At 46.5% G+C, this 17,309-nt stretch overlaps 1 protein-coding gene across 1 annotated transcript in view; it reads right to left on the minus strand.

Moving 5' to 3' along the window:
• Positions 1 to 5,346: 5,346 nt before the first annotated feature.
• Positions 5,347 to 17,309, minus strand: part of TMC2 (transmembrane channel like 2) — a 34,799-nt gene continuing 22,836 nt past the window's right edge. The window contains exons 16-20 of the mRNA XM_056338713.1: positions 16,287 to 16,526; positions 14,404 to 14,529; positions 9,299 to 9,377; positions 7,020 to 7,140; positions 5,347 to 5,910 (exon numbers count right to left, since the gene is read on the minus strand). Of these exons, the coding sequence (XP_056194688.1) occupies positions 5,657 to 5,910; positions 7,020 to 7,140; positions 9,299 to 9,377; positions 14,404 to 14,529; positions 16,287 to 16,526 (820 nt within the window). The 3' untranslated portion in view covers positions 5,347 to 5,656. The remainder of the gene's footprint in view (positions 5,911 to 7,019; positions 7,141 to 9,298; positions 9,378 to 14,403; positions 14,530 to 16,286; positions 16,527 to 17,309) is intronic.

The raw sequence follows: 17,309 nt of genomic DNA on the forward strand, positions 1-17,309 counted from the left end.
CTACACCTGGTACCCTCCCGATTTCCCAGCTCTGTGAGCTGGGTTAAATGTTAAATGATGCTAAATCCTGCTCCGGTTCCCTTGGGCGTGAGTTTATGGGCAGCACAGATGGGGGCTCTCCTGCCTGGGTCTGGCCCCCGGAAGGTGGGGGAGACCCTCTGTGGTTGCCCTTCTCCTCCCCTGGGCCGCTCTGACACCTCCAGGGAGCTTCTGCCTATCTAGCCTTTTCATGGGGGTTTGATGCTGATACACACAAAGCTTTTGCCTGCTGGTGAATGGCGTCTGTCTGTCCATCCCTGGGTGCCTGTGGGCTCTCCTCCCTCCGCCGGCATGCTGCCCTGGGAGGATGCTCGGTGCACCAGCTGCAAATGAATCACCTCACCTCAGTGCTTTCCCGTTTTGCTGTCAATCATGAAAGAGTGGTGCAGAAAATAATATCGATCCTGAAACATTTTAAAATCCACTCATCTTCACCTCAGTGCCTGTGTGGATACGCACATACACAGACCGTCTCCCAGCATGTGGGAGCTTAGTGGCCTCTGTTTGCTGAGTGCGTGGAGGAGAGGCGGGGTATTCCTGGGTAGCACCACGTGGTACCAGTTTAAGATTTAGAGACAATGTTCACAGCTGGTTTTGCCTGTCTATAGATAGCTGAATTGAAGGGGACCCAGGGATCTGGGTCCTGTGATTGGAAAAGAATGATTGCAGCAGGGCCAAGCCTTCCCGCGTGAGCTCGTCACGGCGTAGTGTTGTGTTGGAATAGTCCATTTAACACACGATGCTGGATTCTGGTTCAGCAATGACGGCTGTGTTGTGTGAGAAATGGGCTGGGACCTAGAAATCATCAGTTTCCAGAGTTGCCTTTTTCCCTAGGGAAAAACTGTGTCTGAGCATTTGTGAGCGATAAAGTCTTGGCTGCAGATGAAACCAGGCAGCCACCTGCCAAAGGACAAGCTGCTGCCTCAGGGCTTAGGCAAGCGGTAAGAGAAGTGTGACAGGGAGAACCCCCCTCCCATCCCGTGCCTGTCAGGCTGGAGAGCTGATAACGTTGCATGCAGCATGGATCAGAATGGGACGGATCACTCTTTAAAGCCTTTTGGTGAGCACCTTTCTGTTTTTTCTTTTTGTCAAGACATCACTGCTTTGAAGAGACGTGGTTTAGAGATGCAGTGGGGTCAGGCTTCAGAGGTCCCCGTCTGACTTGCTCCAGTGACAGCAAAAGCACGTGATGTATGGTCATGGAGAGGGGTCTGACCATGCTGGGGTGCAGAGATGTGGGCAACCTGCTGCACCCACATCCTGCCGGGGCCCAGCCAGGGGCCCACAGGACATTAGATCGAGTCTTAGTGCATCTTCACCAGCATGGAGGCCACTGTGGTGCTTCTGGCACTGGCAGAGCCCCTGCTCTGCTAGGCATACTGAGCAGCGTATGTGGGGTGGGATAAGCTGTAAAAATACCAGTCTCCACCACCAGGAATTTTCTGTAGGTGTGGCGAAATGGCCATCAGTTGTCTTCCTCACCTGGTTTCACTGGTGAAAGTTTCTCAGGGTAGGTGTCAGCAGGTGCTGGAGGCAGTGCAGCTTGTGGTCCCTGTCCCTGTGATGGCTCTTGTGGTGTGTGGAGCCTCTTTGTAGTTGAGAGGTTTCTTTAGCTTCGATCTGCGGATGACACCCCTCCTTGGCACCTTGAAAGGAACCAAAAATCCCTCCCCCAAACTGGTTTGTTAGCTGGTATGAGGAAACCTTTCTGCCCCTGCCTTGAGCAGTGCTGTGCAGCAAAAGACAGTGACAATCCCGAAGAAGAAAGGAGGTGGGTTACACGTGACATCGCTGTAGCTCAGAGTTTCAAGCAAGGTGACAGTGCTACAGCTGTGAGGGTTCAAAATGTGTGATAATGGCTTTGTCTTAGTGCAGGGTCAGTTATAGGAGCAGAGGATAAAAGGGAGCTCAACAAGATGATCTTGACTGCTTCTTGGGAGTGAGGCTGTCAGGGAAAAAATGCTGTCAATGGTGGTGGCATGCAATGCTTGTTCCCCTTTCTCTCCCTGGAAAGCTTCATATAAACTAGCTGAAACTGAAAGCTCAGATGTTTGAATGTTCTCTTTTGGAAAGAACTTACTCTCCTTCTGGAGTGAAAAGCGAATTTTTCTGCATTAGAGAAGCCAAGGTCCCAGTATTATGGTACTGAATGCAAAATCAATGTATTCTTTGGATGTATGTGAGATATTTGGACCACTTTTCTGGCTTTATGAGCAAACCTGTTTAGTGGCATCTACTATTTTCTATTCATTGTGAGTACAGAAAGCAGTTTGTCTCATTCTGTGGCCAAACACAGTGTGAAAGAAATGGCTGAATGGCTTGTTTTGACCCTAAGAGAAGTGTGTGCGTTGGCATCTCTTTCACAACTCATGTTTAGCCACATATGTTTTGATAAATTGCCTTTTTAAGATTTATTTTTTATTTTGATGAGATTTCCATTCATCAGTAACGTCCATCAGCATCTTTCCATGCTCTGCCTGGCCACGCAAACTAAAAACTGATGTCCATGAGAGCTGTCTGTTTAAAAGCAAGCCTTTGGTGAGAAGAATAATAAAATAATTAAGCTTAGATATTTCCTTGGTTTTTTACCAAAACCTTTTGGATGCAGCATTTGAGCTAGTGGCCACAGATGATGTGAAAAATTTGCAATGCAGGGGGCTTTTCTAGTCATATATGAATGCAAACTGTGTGCTGTGTGAGATGGTACTGGGAGGCTCCCACTACCAGCACTGAGCTTTTTACTTTTCCTTTCTGCTTGATGTTAGCCTGAGCCCCACAGGAAGCTTGGGATGGATGTAGTCTTTTAACAAATGTCAGGGGAGGGGGTGCAAATCAATGCTGAATTCTCAGACAAGTATTTATTGCTGTTCCTAATGATAGAAAAACAGGGATGAAACCAAACACCACTGAATACTCCTATGAGTCTGTGGAGTTTAACCTACGGTTGCACGTAACTGGTAAACAGGCTCAAAACTCAGGGAGCCATAAAATCATTTCAGTCACTGTGAGGACCGAGGGTTGGCGTTTTTACACTTTTCACAACCGTTGTGCTCTAACAGAGGACCCTATTGTGAATTGGAGTCAGGGAAGAGTTGCCACCGGTCTGCAGAAATTGTCGTCTAGCTGATACAGTTGCCCTCGTACGTACCCTGAAGCCTCTGAGCTTGCAAAAGACATTGATCAATGGGTTAACCTAATGTACTATGATTAGAGATGAGCAAACATTGAAAGATTAATTAGCTAATGGGCAGTTGTGTGCTCCAGAGATGACACAGTGCTTTGTAATGCTCAGTATTATTGCAGGTCTCGGGGGCCTGATTCAGAGACCATTCAAATCCTGGAATAGTTACTTATCTGGTCTAAGTATGCTTCTGCTTCTCAGGTTTTCAAAACCTGTCTGGGGTTCTCTATGGCTTCTTCATAATGTTTCTTATTGCCCTGATATTCCCTGTGCAAATAAATATTCTCTACTTTTCTTCCACATGTGCCCACCCCATGTATGCACACACAGGTTTCCAGCCCCTTTCTGTTTTCTAGCAGAAGTGAGATCTGAAGCCACGTCTCCTATTTCCAAATCATGTTTTAATGTGAAATGAGGAGCTAAGAGGAGAGAAATCCTATTCCTCATTATGCAACCATTCCCTAGGTACCAGAGCCTGCAGGGCAGACTGGCTGGGCTGAAATCAGGGCACTGTGTTGTTTCTGTGCCATCCATGCTGGATTAGCAGGCTGGCAGCACCTTCCCCAGCACTTTATGATCAATATTTTCTACAGACACTTGCAGAGAAGGATGGGTGACAAACAGCTTCTGTCTCTTGAAAAAGAGCTTCTCTTGTCTGACTCTTCGTCAGTTCAATGACTGGGTATCTCTGCAGACAGAGGTGGCTGGAAAGGCAACCACAGCCGTCTTGCACCAGCAACTCTCATGGCAAAGAGGCAAGACAAGACCTTATCTGTGAGACCCAGCTCAGAGAAATGTCTTTCCAAGACCAGGAAATAAATTTAATGAGCAGCTTCCCATGTGAAGGCCCCCTGGGAGAATGAGCAACCCCAATGATCGCAGTGTGCCTGGGAACAGCCAAACCGACTTTGAGCCGTGCACCAGGGACAGCTACTTCTACAAACAACCCATTGACTTTTCTGTATTTGAAAGCAAAGTGCAAGGATTTAGAAGAAATTCTGAATTCTCCTTTTATCTGACTCTCACTTGTATCTCCTGGAAGAGTACTTCTTTAGGACTCTGGTCTCTTTTATAAACCACAGACATCCAACAATGAGCTAGGTCTCTGTCTACAAGTAAGCACAGTGCAATATTTAAGTCCTTAATTGCTGTGAGGAATCGGATGCCTAAATTGGCTTGGACCTGAAAAATTGAATCCTTTTTCCAATCTGCCTCATGTCTGACCTAACTGGATTCCTTTGCCTAGCTCCTCAAAGGTGGACATTCCCAGACTGAGGGTCAAATGCTCTGTGGTCTGCCAAGTCATAGAGGAGAACTAAGAGACTGAGTTTCCTGTCCTGAACATATTCTATGACAAAATTTGTGACATTTAGTGGAAAAACTCAAGGTGACAATCTTTAATCTCAAATATCCCAGATGTAGTGGAATTGTTACTAGCTATATCTATGGATTTGTTTTTGCTGAAGACCATGAGTTTATTTTTTACAGATTTTTTTATGAAGAACAACACATATGCGAACACCAGATCTAAGCTGGCTGGGATGGGTTTGTGTCAACAACAGGAAGAAACTGTAGCTGTAAAAGAGCAGGTCAGCCCAGAGAAGGCCTGCCACGGAGTCCTGGGAAGTTCAGTAGATCTGGAAGATACGATCCTTAAACTGCACCAGAAATTTCTAACTGGTTATAATCAGAAACGAGGCCAAAGGACTTTTAGTCTCTCAGTTGTGCTGGGTGGTGTTCTACATTAGGAGTCAAATCTAGGGATGAAATAATGGTGCAAGGTACTGTCAACAAACTATGAAAAGAGGAACAGAGCGGGAAACCCGAGAAAGCGCTGGCGGGATACGCGGCAGGGATGAAGCAAAAAGGTGTAAGTCTGGAGGCGGTAGACTGGAGGAAAGCTATCACTAAGGACAAAATGCAGCTGAAAAAAACTCCTCCTGTGCTGGACTACTCTTAGTAGCAGCTGCTGTGCAGTTGGACAGGGACGCTGGCCTTTTTTAAAGAGCGCTTAATTCTTCAGGTAGAGGGACAGAAAAAAAAAAAAAAGAAATCCCTTTGTTGAAATTACAGGTAAACTCACACTACTTTTATTAACTGAAGAAGACTTTGAAAGGACTGACAAGCGAGCTCACTGTGCTGTTGTTAGTGGCCACAGGGTTGCATTCTGTATGCAGTGGTTTAGCAACGCCACGGCTGATCTTCACCCTGATCACCTCCCTTTTCCTTCATGATCAACATCAGCGCAGCCACTGGGGGTTACAATGCCAAAGTACTACTAAGCTTCTAAACAAAGCTGGTTTAGATATTCCGTGTTGGATCGATACAGATCATCAGGAGTGGATGACCAACATACGGCAATCGTTTCCTGCTAAAACTACGATAGTTCATGCAGCACCTCTATTTTAATGTCAAATGGGAGAAACGTTGCTGAGCTTATCGAGCAGCATGTGAGTAGCGTGGCTGCCCTCTCCCCCTTCCAGGGACTGGTCCCAGTGGGTACCCCCTTGGCCTGGGCTGGCCAGGGTAAGGTGCCCAGACGCCCGGTGTCAGTGGCTGTGTCACAAATGTGCGTGGCGGCAGGGTGAGTGCTGCTCCTCTGCCACCGCTCATGGTGCTGCCGTCCAGGGCTGCTGCTCTGCTTTGTGTCCCGGCAGGGCTGGTTCTATTAGGAGACTCTATTTTCTTGTCTAGAGCAAAGATTATGAACGTTATTTTTTTGAAAGCAAATGCTGTCTGTCTTCCTCTCCCCAGTGGCTGCTGTTTCTTCTACATGCAATAACCCGGCTGTCTGGGGGTTTGTGTTTGAGCATCTGAGTGTAGAAATCATAAATAAGGCTGGCCAACAGCCAGTGCCTGCCTCTGCTGCCCGAGCTCTCTTTGCAGGTTCTTACTGATGCGTCTGTAGGACACGGCAGCCCTACCAGGCACATGGTGGCCATGGCTAGTTGCTGATTTCAGTATTTATAATCAATGCACCCATAATGCTGCAGGACTATTTCCATTTAAATGAGCCCCCTGAGCCTGCTCTGAGGGGAAATCTGTGTTGAGCTGATCTGAACTTACCAGCTTGTCTCAGCCTTTCCAAGAAACAGCCCATTTAAATGTGAGAGGGTTATGGTGGCACTAGTCTGCTGCTCTTGTCTGCATCGAGATGGAATGAGAATCTTTCACGTGTTGCACTGCTTCTGACAACTGAGAGGAGGATGCTCTGCCAGTCAGGAAATGGCTGGTTCAGACCATGCCTGGAGGATCTGTCTTCCTTGAGAGTGCCCAGACCCGGGTGCCAAAGCCTCCTCCCACATCTTTCTGCTCAGCTATAGATGCCCTCAGCAGAGCTGACAGCATGCATTTATTTGCCCTAAGACCAATGCAGTCCCGTAAAAAACTTCTGTCTCATTCATAACAAATTTTCCAATGAAAATCTCAATTTGGAGGAAAGCCTGTGCCTGGCCTAACTCATCAGCCCAGAAACAACGCAGGAGTTTCAGCATTGTTCCCAGAATAAATTGATGGTTTCATGGCTGGCATGATTAATAGCTGGGATACAAATCATAACTTTGGATTACAGTTCCCACACTGTGATAAGCTTGTGTGAGACATAATCTAGTCTAGAAACTTGCCCTTTCTGGTCATCCATTGGCAGGTGGACTTCTGTAAGCAGGCAAAATCTGTGCTAGTTATACTCATCCGATCCCTTGCAAATGTGTATCGCTCCGGTTTCTCAATCCTTCCCTCTCAGTTTAGTGGCAAAAGGATCTTTTTCAGGAGGGTTGAGGGGAGGTTGTTTAGTTTTTACCTTCTGGTTGTTTGGGGTGACTTTCACTCTTCGTACTTGGTGTAAGTAAATCCTCCAGATCTTGCAGCATGGGGTTAGTGCTGGCTTTGTTGTTTCTCTTGTTTTTCTCCTCTTCACGTTGCTGCATCAATAAAAAAACCCATCAGGTTTAGTTTGAAAATGCAGATGTAATCCATGAAATGCTGGCCCAGCTAAGTGTTCATTGGTATGAATGCAATCTCTTTCCATGTTCAAGGTGCAGCATCTTGGTTCAGTGACCCAAGGGTTTACAGAAAGAAAGTACATCCCACGCAGGTCTGAGAGCCTGGGAAGCAACAGCTCTGCTCCTGTTAGGGCAAAGCACTTGCTGATGACATGGTTTATAGGTCTACCAGGCTGTCTGTGTGTTTCTGCAGCTGCTAGTCCACCCTCCCTGGGATTTTGGTTTGTTTTAAATGTGGACCTCTTGGGAGGGAGGGTGTCGGTGATAAATGCCAGAGGAACCGGAGGAAAGCATGGCAGCGTGGGGATGGGATGTAGGGCTGTCTTTGGTTTTACTTGCATGCACTTAGGTCTTCAAAAGATTTCCTTCTGGATGGCAGGAGGAAGAAAATACCCGGGGCTGTTTATGCTCAGGACAAGCATGCTGGATGTGGAAAGGGGGAAGCTGCCCTCTCATGCAGTGAGAAAGCTTGGATGGCATCCACTCCAGCTCCATCCCTGCTCCCAAAAGGGTGATCTGCCAGTGGAGGGAGTTGTGTGCTGGAGCCATGGGATGTGAGGCGGCTCATGTCCTTGCTACAGCTGAGAGGTCACAGCCCACAGAGCAGCAGGCAGCCATGGCAGATCTCTGTGAGCTCAGCAGGTCACCACATGGGGGTCTCTGGGGGACCCCAACTGCTAACCACCCCTGCTATGACCAGGCAGCTCCCATCCCTCACTCCCTAAGCAGTGGGGCTGTGCTGATGCCCTCCCTTTCCCCCTGCCCTGCTGCATGCCCCTCCTTTTGCCAGGCTTGGCTGTCTCAGCAATCCTACAGGTGCCTGCGGGACAAACATACATAATGTCGGTGCAAAGGCATGTGCTTGTCTGAAGATGTGTTTGTTCCTTTGGGTAGTGCCAGCCCTTGCCTCGTGACCCCTCCATGGGGGTTTGTGCTCTCTTAAACCCTGATCACAACCAGTTTGTGCAGCATGAAATAGACCACGTGCCCCTAAGTCCGAGTGTGCTGTAGCATGTGTTCAGCTCTTGCAATACTTGAGGTTGCCCTATGCAGGAAGACCCTTATGTTAAGCCACGTGCATGAGTGATCAGTTCTGAATTTAAGCATTCAGATGTAATTTATGGAGTCTAATTTTTCAGTGCTCACATCCTCACTTTTAATGCTGCACCAGTCTCTGATTTATGCAATGCATTGCTTCATGTGGCATTGCTTCCTTGGCTTGGATCCTGCCCTGTACTAGTAAAATGGCTGATACCAGTCCTCTGATGGCATCATGTTCTCTCCTGATGCAAGGCTTGATACTTTGTACACATCTATGTAGTACAAGACGGCACACGGTTAGACGCCCACCAGGAAAGCTCTGGGGGAAACTGGTGCTTGCAGACCAGCACAGGCCCTGATAGCAGGCCACCTTTGCTGTTTCTCATTGAGACTCCTTAACTGAGCAGAGCTGTGCTTTTGCAGGTATGCTGCTGCCAGGGCTAATCCATATAAGTTCAGGGATCTCTGCATTATTGTCCTCTACATGTTACAACCTCAACCAGTTTTGGATATTGTGAGGTCCAAATCCTACCCTGCTAATCTGAATCCTTGCATCTGCCTGTATCTTGCTTTTCCCATCTGCATGGCAGAGACAGACACCAGCCTCCTTTGTAAAGTGCTTTTTGATTACCAGTAAGAAATGTTGTTGCCATGTTGTTATTTATGGCTCTTTGCTCTTCAGCTCGTACAAAATCTGGCTGTGGTTTTGGTAGGCTTATTGCTGTCCCTGGGAAATCTCAGGCTCCAAAACGTTACTTGAACTTTGAGGTAACTTACTTTTGTAGGTGGAAAGTGCAGTTTATGGGAAAGCTTACTGTATGAAACAGCAGCCCGTTATGGGACGTGACCTATTACGGGATGTGACCACTCTTTGCAGTTAGCCATTAGGTACCGTCAGAGAGGAGTGAAAAAGCATAAAATGCATCTTCCCCTTGTGTCGCTAATGTGTTCAGAAGTGAAGACCAATTTGAAAGCATATGTTGCATGTCAGACGTGCGTGGTATTTCAAAGATGGCTTTGCCAGATCAGTACTTACCATTTGCATTTTCTTCTTCAGCTCTGCATTGGCGCGCTGGTAAGCTTCAGCCACGGCATTGAGGTAATAGATGGCAAGGCTACAAAAACAAATGTATTGCTGTAGTGATAGTATCAGGGAAGAGTGAAAGATAAATGAGGAGAACATTTAATTTTGCCTACCTTCTAATACCTAGTTTTCCCACCAGCTGTCTCCAAACTGCCTTTACAGGCTCAAGGCTTAGGAAAAATTCAGGTTGCCTCATGGCATGGTCAGCTAAGGTGGGCTGAGCCAATCCAGTAGCTCAGTTCCGCTCAAACAGAAAAAAAAATGACCGTCCTGGCCACCTGCCTCCACCTTGGCTGGCCATGGGCTCCCTCTGCTTCATTTTCACTAGCCCTGGTGAAACTAGGTGACAGCCTTGAAAACCACAAGCTCAGTTGATAAATCATATGGCTTTCTGCCATGGCTCAAAGGAAGAACATGCCTGGGAGACAAAACAGGCACCAGCTTGCACAGGGGCCTTAGAAAAAACTAGGAAACCAGGAAAATGGTGGCCGAGCAGGGCCCTGGACCCTCTCCTGAAAAGCACACTGCTCAAGGCTCAGTCTTGGTTCCCACTTCAGGACCGGCTGCCTCCTGCGTCCCGGGAAGGGGCTGCTGGGAACGAGCAGAGACAGGAGCTGAGGGCAAGCAGATGCCAGGTCGGAGCAGAGCACTGGCTTTTGTTTCGATCCCTTCTTCTGCAGAAAGGGCACGCCAAAACCAGGGGAAAATGGAGCCAAGCTGGAGGGAACTGCAAGGTGAGTGGGATGGGAGAAGGCGTGCTGGCAGCCAGCCTTTGGTGCGCGGGGAGGGACGTGTTTTAAACCATGCCCAGGAGTCAGGGCCTGTCTTGCCACCACTGCTACCTGCCAGCCAGTAATGTTTTGGTTGTCAAAAATGTCTCCTCCTGCTTTTCTAGAGTGCTTTTATTCTTTATTATTTATTTTTTTAAAAAAATATAATACATATATATTTATATTTATATATATTAAATAAATATAAATAAGTATAATAAATACAAATATAAATGTATATTTTATATATAATATATAAATATAATATAAACATATATTAAATATAAATTTAAATTATAAACATCATCTGCTTGGTGACTCCAAGCCGTTCCCAGGGAAAACACGAGCTGTTCAGTTCACCACTGTAGCTGTTCTTTTTTTTAAAAAAAAAGTAAAAGAAAATTCTCTTGTAAAAGGAAAAAAAAAAAACCCCAAAAACACCTGTTTGAGTGTGGCCCAGGTTTGGTATCCTCAAAACAGGCTCAAAGGTTTTGTCAGCAGAGTGCCTGACTCTAAACCCAGCAAGGCACCGTGTACCGGCAGCTGGTTTCCAGGTCGGAGATCAGGGAGGGGTCTCAGGGTAGCCTTTCTTGAGGCATTTTGCAGGGGTCTGTCTAGAGGAAACGCATTTTCTTTCTTTTGCCTAGAATTAACCCAAAACTCATTCTTGGTGATCTCGGCTCTCTGCCCTGCAAACACCCCTTGGAAACTGTTATTTTTGTTCTTCTGCAAGGATGTGATAGTTGTATTTCTTCTATGTTATCAAACTCATTGCCTAGGAAATATTACTTTGTAACCAGGGCTTTTGGGCTGCTCCGCTATTTTTGTTGTGACCAGTCAGGATGTAAGTGCCTAGAGCAGCCCTGTTTTCATAAAGATAACTAGGTCTGCCTATCCAGAGACATCTGGGATGCCATGCACTCTGTTTCTGAGCTCCCTTCTCAAGTTCATTGAGTAACTGAGCAAATCCACTTCCATTCCATTTTCAGTCCTTTCTCACCCTCTGCATTAGCAGCCAGCATCCTCTCCAACCACCGCAGCTTCCTCCCCTGATGGCTCCGGTGCTTGACGGGGCATTGATGGGAAGGGTGTCAACTCGCCAGGCTCCTCTCCCAAACATCGTGAGATACAGACCCACTCTGTCTCCAGGCTAAGCCTGAGTTTGCTCTGTCCTTGGTTTATTGCAGGTTTCTTGCTCAAGGGAGGTTGAGTTTGTCCAGGATGGAACTGCCCCTTAAGGGGTCGTGGGAGGGAGAGGGGAAAGGGGCAGTGCCACACGAAGGGGTTTGGGGGGGTGCTTTTCCTCCAATCCAAAGCAGGCAGATTTGCACTGGGTTGTTCAGGCCAAGCCCCAGTAATGCTGAAGTATCTTGGGTGTTCCTCCAAGGTGCATGCTGGTGTCCTGGGCAGGTCCTACAGGTGTGCTGGGTTTGCTGTTGAATTCCTGATTCATGCTGCTAGTGCTGGTTCCCAGAAAAGGCAGAGCAAAGTCAGGTCCTGGTCTGACTGAGCAGCAGCCTGAGAAGCTGTAAACTTTGCTGGGAAATCGAGTAAGCATTAGCAAATGGAGTTTATCCACTTCCAGTGGGATGCCTCTAAAGCGAACCTGGTGATGCACTCTCATGCTTGAACTGTTTAGCATAGATGCTGCATGGCACTGACACCCCTCTTCTGATTTACTGCTCCCCCAGAGCTGGGGAGAAAGTGTGGGTCACTGTCCTTCTCTAGCCTACACAGTAGTTTTCAACCTTTTTCTCCTTGATGAAGTAAGGTGCTTCTAGTTTCTGCCAGGAGGCTCTGCAAGCCATGGGTTGAAATCCTGCTCCCAACCCAGGTGGGATTAGGTTATGTGCTTGTGTGCACAATATCTCTGCTTCTTCTTGCTCTTTGTTTCCTTTCCCCCTTGTCCTCAGGCAGCTGGAAACAGGACAGGAAGTTTGACACCCACGTCACCTACTGAACCCTGTCATTGTTTGGGACCAGAAGCCAAGAACAGAAATAAGCAGAAGAGGCATTTCGGATTGCATGGGGGGAAAGGAGAAGGGCTTATCATGGCTAGAGAAAATGACTTAATTCTGTTCATAGAAGCAGAAAACACATTTTTCTGAGTGTCTGCCATCAAAGTCAATTGACTGTCCATTTGTAATCCAGCTGTCACTTTTTGTAGAGGCTTTTTTATTTAGGCTGCGCTGTAGGTTGCCTTGCTTGCTACTTTGAGAACTGCTGTCTCTTTGCTCATCAGGACCAAATGAAGCTTTTGCACTTCATGGTTTTAATCTTTTGGCAAGCTGGATGGGGATCAGTGTCAGGACTAGCTCCAGCTTGACCCTGTCTACCTGTCTGCACTACAGCAGAGGTAGCAGCAGAAGCTGAAGATTTTCAGGGAGAAGTCAGGAAACTGGGGACTTGCTGAATGTGATTCCCTCGACTGAAAAGTTTCTGAGGAAAGGATTCAAGCCTTAGGAAACATCCTTGTATGGTAGCTATGATTTTGTCTGGGATTATGCCAGGAAAAGTTTGTATGCACTGCACATAGGAAGCAGCGCTTCTGCAAGACCCCTGATGCTTGTGGGGTATGTGAGAGCTACTGGCCCAGGCGCTGTAGGTCTGACTTGTCCAGGCACTGTGGGAGCAGCCACTTTTTAAGGTCTGTGACTTTCTCGGAAGCTGAATGACTGGAAATCACAAGTATCTAGTATACTCAAAGGCCTCACAGGCGGTGTATCTGGGTGGGAAATGAGGATATTTTAGGTGATGTGGACAGAGGGTATCTCTCAGTTTGCAGAGGGGATCGGGGCAGAGACCAAATGGTGTTTCGAGGAGAGATGGACTGATGGGAAGGCTGTGATGTAGGAATAGCTCAGACTGGGAAGGGGTGATAAGAGGTGTCTCTTCAGCAGATAAACTGGGTTTGTGCTCTTCCCTGTCCTGGCTGTCAGTGGAGGAAAGGGAAAGACATTGTCACTGAACAAAACATTATTTTCAAAGGTCTACTGCTCTCCCACCACTTTTTTTTTTTTTTTGGCGGGGGGGTGGGTTGCATCAGAGCCTCAGAAACCTGACCTGCAGCCCTTTTGTAAAGGTCATCCGTTTGGAATGGATTAGTTCTGCAGTCTTCATGTCGTGTTTGCGGTAGCATCTGCTAGTGCTAGTGCCAAGCCTGCAGGAATAGAGCTAATAACTCAATAATATGCTTGGTCGTGCTATGAATGTAGCATGAGACTTGTCTCCTGCGTGTATCTGATTTGATTCTTCAAGTTAGGGTTGCTCTGCATGAGTTACAGTGATCCTCTGTAGGTTAAAATGGGTAAGTAGTTTGAGACAGGTAGAGGGATGACCGGTCATTTTCAGTTTAATTGGGATTTTTCTCATGCTATTTTTATAAGAAACTTTTGTAACATGGGCACTTGTATTTTATTTAATTTAATGGCATTATCTTTAGTGTAACCTATTCAGAATGAAGGATCACAGTGTGCGAGAGTGGCTGTACTGGATCAGCCCAGAGGCCCATCTCCAGTGTGTGGAGATGCCCAAGGAAGAATCAGAGCAGGCAAATATATGTAATACACCCCCTAACCCTCTCCCTGTCTCCTGCTGTTTAGTCTGGAGTGTTCAGAACTGCCCACAAAATTAGGCCACAGCTCTCCCACTCATTTTGATAGCTACAGAAACCTCAAGAACAATGCCAAAATTTTTTTTTAAAAAAAGAAAAAAGAGAGCTGCCCTGGTCTTGGTGCTGCTGAAGGTGCTAGGGATTTAAGTGTGGATTAAAAGCTGAAATGATCAGGCAGCAATGAAAAAATTTCCAGATGTATTATTTGGAAAAAGAAAAAAAATACAACTCCCAAACCCCCAATAACCCAAACAAAAAACACACCTCTTCGTATTTTTGGAATGTGTAATTTTTGAATGCACTGGCTTGGCAGTGTTGTAAATACCACCAGCTGTGACAGAAATTGCTTCTCCAAAAGACACCAAGCTGACACTGTCCATTCATATCCTGCTGGCTACTGAATTTTTTTTGTATGAAAGCTATGACAGCTTTGATATCCATGAGGCCTCTGTCAGCAATGTGTTTCGTCTACAAAGTTGTGTCTAATTGGGTCAGGTAATTAAATTTTGGGAAATTGGTTGGGTGAAGGTGAGGGGGGTAGGGACCACGTGTCTGCCCTAATCTGGGCTGTTATCTCAGCAGAAGCTGTATTTAGACCTCAATAGCATCCCAGCATATTTTTTTTCCAACCTCCTCCCCCCAGCTGGGCATGTAATATTGCAAGGAAAACTTACACCATGAGCAGAATTGCAGGTATGATCAGTCCTGGATTTGCCACATAGCTGAAGATCTTGGCAACAAAGAGTGGGAAATCGAGCTCGATGGTCTCTTGAATGACTTCATACATCCTTTTCTTTCCACTGGAAAGACAAACAGCCAGTTAAGGGGTGTAGATGTTTCCTGCAGGGACAAAGTGGCTCCTAATTTAAGGATGTTAAGTCGCATGTTTCCTCCTCCTTTCAGTAAGCACCAGCTTACTGTTGGCCACCAAGGATTTTAAAATGCCTTCATTTTAAATTATCTGTTGGCCCATCCATTCCCCCCCATCCCCCACTGATTATAAGAACAATCTTTGCTAGGCCAGCTTGCTTCTGGAATTAATACATTTATTTCGACATGTGGCTTTTTATGAGTTCTGGCTATTTACCCCTTTGAAATATATAAAAGCCTACAGATTGCAGTAACCATATATTTCTGATTATTATCTTGTTAAATATGGCCTTTTCATGGTAGTGATGACTTTCCATATGCAAATTCCAGCTTTCTGAAATAATGAGCCAACTTGAAGAGCTGCTAAGTAATGACAAAAATAGCAAGCTGTGATTATTGCTTAATAGGAAAGTCAGTGAAAGAGTAATTTCAAACCGAATTGATAAAGCAGATGAGAGTATTCAGTATGAAAGGAGAACAGATCTGTAAAAGGCTGGATTACATCATTGATCTTCTTCTCTCCCCAACATCTCTGGGTTGGGGAATCCAACCCTACAAAGCTATTCTTCGTATTTAGGCTTGCTGCCTCTAGAGATCTTGCAGAGTTCTGTTCAGGAAGGTGTTGGACTCTGTCCTGATGATGAGAATCAAAAAAATCAAACTTGGCTAAACGGTACCCCAACTTCACCAGCTGCTGTAAGCTCAGGAGAGCTGAGCTTTCAGTCGAGCTGAGAGGTGTGCCAAGGGTCTGAATCAGGCTGAGTGGCTTTTGAAGGGTTGATTGGGAATTGAAATAGCTCTTTCACATTGCGGATTAGTCATCTCCAAATGACAGCATGCACGCAACAAGTCTCTTGTCAGATGTTCTGACATCGCTCGTTGACACCTGTCCTTGTTACAGAACTGAGGGAATGTTGATCTCTCGTCTTCTCCCCTGAGTCTTTTAGCTTTCTGTTGTTGTTCTCCATTAGGATAACCTAAAACAGCACATCTACAGGAACAATCTGTTCCAAGCTGGCTTCTTGCTGAGTCAGACTCAGCAGGCCCAGGAAATGGCGTTATTCAATCAAATTAGACTTTATTAGCATGTTAATCCAGTCCAGTGAATACTCTATGCAAGGCTGATTCTGTCCTAATTAAAAAACAAAAATGGCTTTTTTAAAAAAAGAAAGTTGCAGCTCTTCAGGCTCAGACCTATCAATTTCCTGCTATTTTCCAAAAAAATTCAACACATAACATACATCTTATGCTGTGGAAGTTCTTGGCTCTGTGGAAGGTCTTAGAAGGAGCCTTTGGACCCGTTTTGCTCTTGCAATGTTCCAGAGAGCCTTAGGGGTGCTCCTGTTGCTTTTCCTACTGTGGGCTGCACTCTGCTGTCCCACCCCTGCTGTCCTCTGGTGCTTTCATTGGTGTGTGTTGGGGAGACACCAGGTATCATGTACCAGAGGACACAAAGCAGTGAGAGCCCGGGGGGAACAGTAAGCAGGAGCTCAGAGCAGGTTCAGTGCTCCCAGCTGGCTGCACCCCACAGCCGGGCATGGCCCATTGCCTCACATTGCTGAGGATTTAACCAGACTGGCAATGAAAGCATTTCACCATCTCTGCTGGAGTCCAGGCCTCCTAACTTCATGAAAATAATCTCATGTACCAGAGCAGAAAAACGGCCTTTTCGGTGTTTTGCTAGTACCTGAATGGTCCGCAGTCAAAGGAGGGCGGCAGGGACATGATGGTGTAAGCCACAGGCAGGAGGCTGAGGAACAGGATCAACAGCAAAAGTCCCATGTAAAAATTATTAGACTTGGATGCTTTGAAGACGCGCTCATGAGGGACATTGCTACTCATTACAGCCCAGCACTGAAAATACATGGAGGTTAATAAGCGCAGAACGTTTATACCCACGAGCCCTGGTGCATAGAAGGATCCCATCCTGAAAAGGAAAAGAGAAGGACAGGTGCTATTTTTTGACAGGCTGGAAGTTTTTTTTATTTTCAGAACAAGGAAAACAAGTGTTCACGTGGTGTCAAGTTTGCTCTCAAATGAAGTCTTAGTGGGCTGGCTTGTGCTGCCCACGTGCTCCCAGAGGAGAAGCTGCCTGCATCCGTGTTAAGGCACAATAACCATGTGCTGAGGACCAGTGAGGTCTCAGGCCCCTCAGCGGTTGCAAAGAAAGATTTTCAGTTTGTTACAATAATTGCTTGGAGATAGCTTGGAAAATTTCAGGTGAATGTAACCAGCAGGGAGAGATCCCCTTAAATCTGTGGAGTAGTAGTAGGGGAACAGGCAGAAATTTTCAAACCACGGCAAGAGAAGCCTTGCTCCCAGAGGGGAGGTGAGGGTGCTTTGTGCTGTTGCCCATTGCCCCTGGTGCTGCACAGCAGGGCAGAGCAGCTCCTGTTCGCCCTCCCTTGGGGTGGTTTTGGGAGGTGTCTCTCCTGCCCAGCTGCCTCCAGCTGGCTTCGTGCCCACCCTTGCATTGATGTGTAAGCTCATGGTGCCCCCAGAACCCTTTCTGATTTTTTTTCCCCAGTACATGGATCATTTTAATACATTTTTATCACTGGAAAAAAAATAACCTTATAGAAGTGAGGGTGCTGCAGGGTTTACACGACTGGTTTCTGTTTCAGTCATGCCACTGCTACTCCTCTCGGACACGTAAGCTGGCACTTTTACCTTTCCACTTTTACAGTCAAGCACAGAAAGCCAAACAATG

This window comes from Falco biarmicus, chromosome 4 (assembly GCF_023638135.1).
Source record: "Falco biarmicus isolate bFalBia1 chromosome 4, bFalBia1.pri, whole genome shotgun sequence".
In the NCBI taxonomy this organism is placed as follows: domain Eukaryota; kingdom Metazoa; phylum Chordata; class Aves; order Falconiformes; family Falconidae; genus Falco; species Falco biarmicus.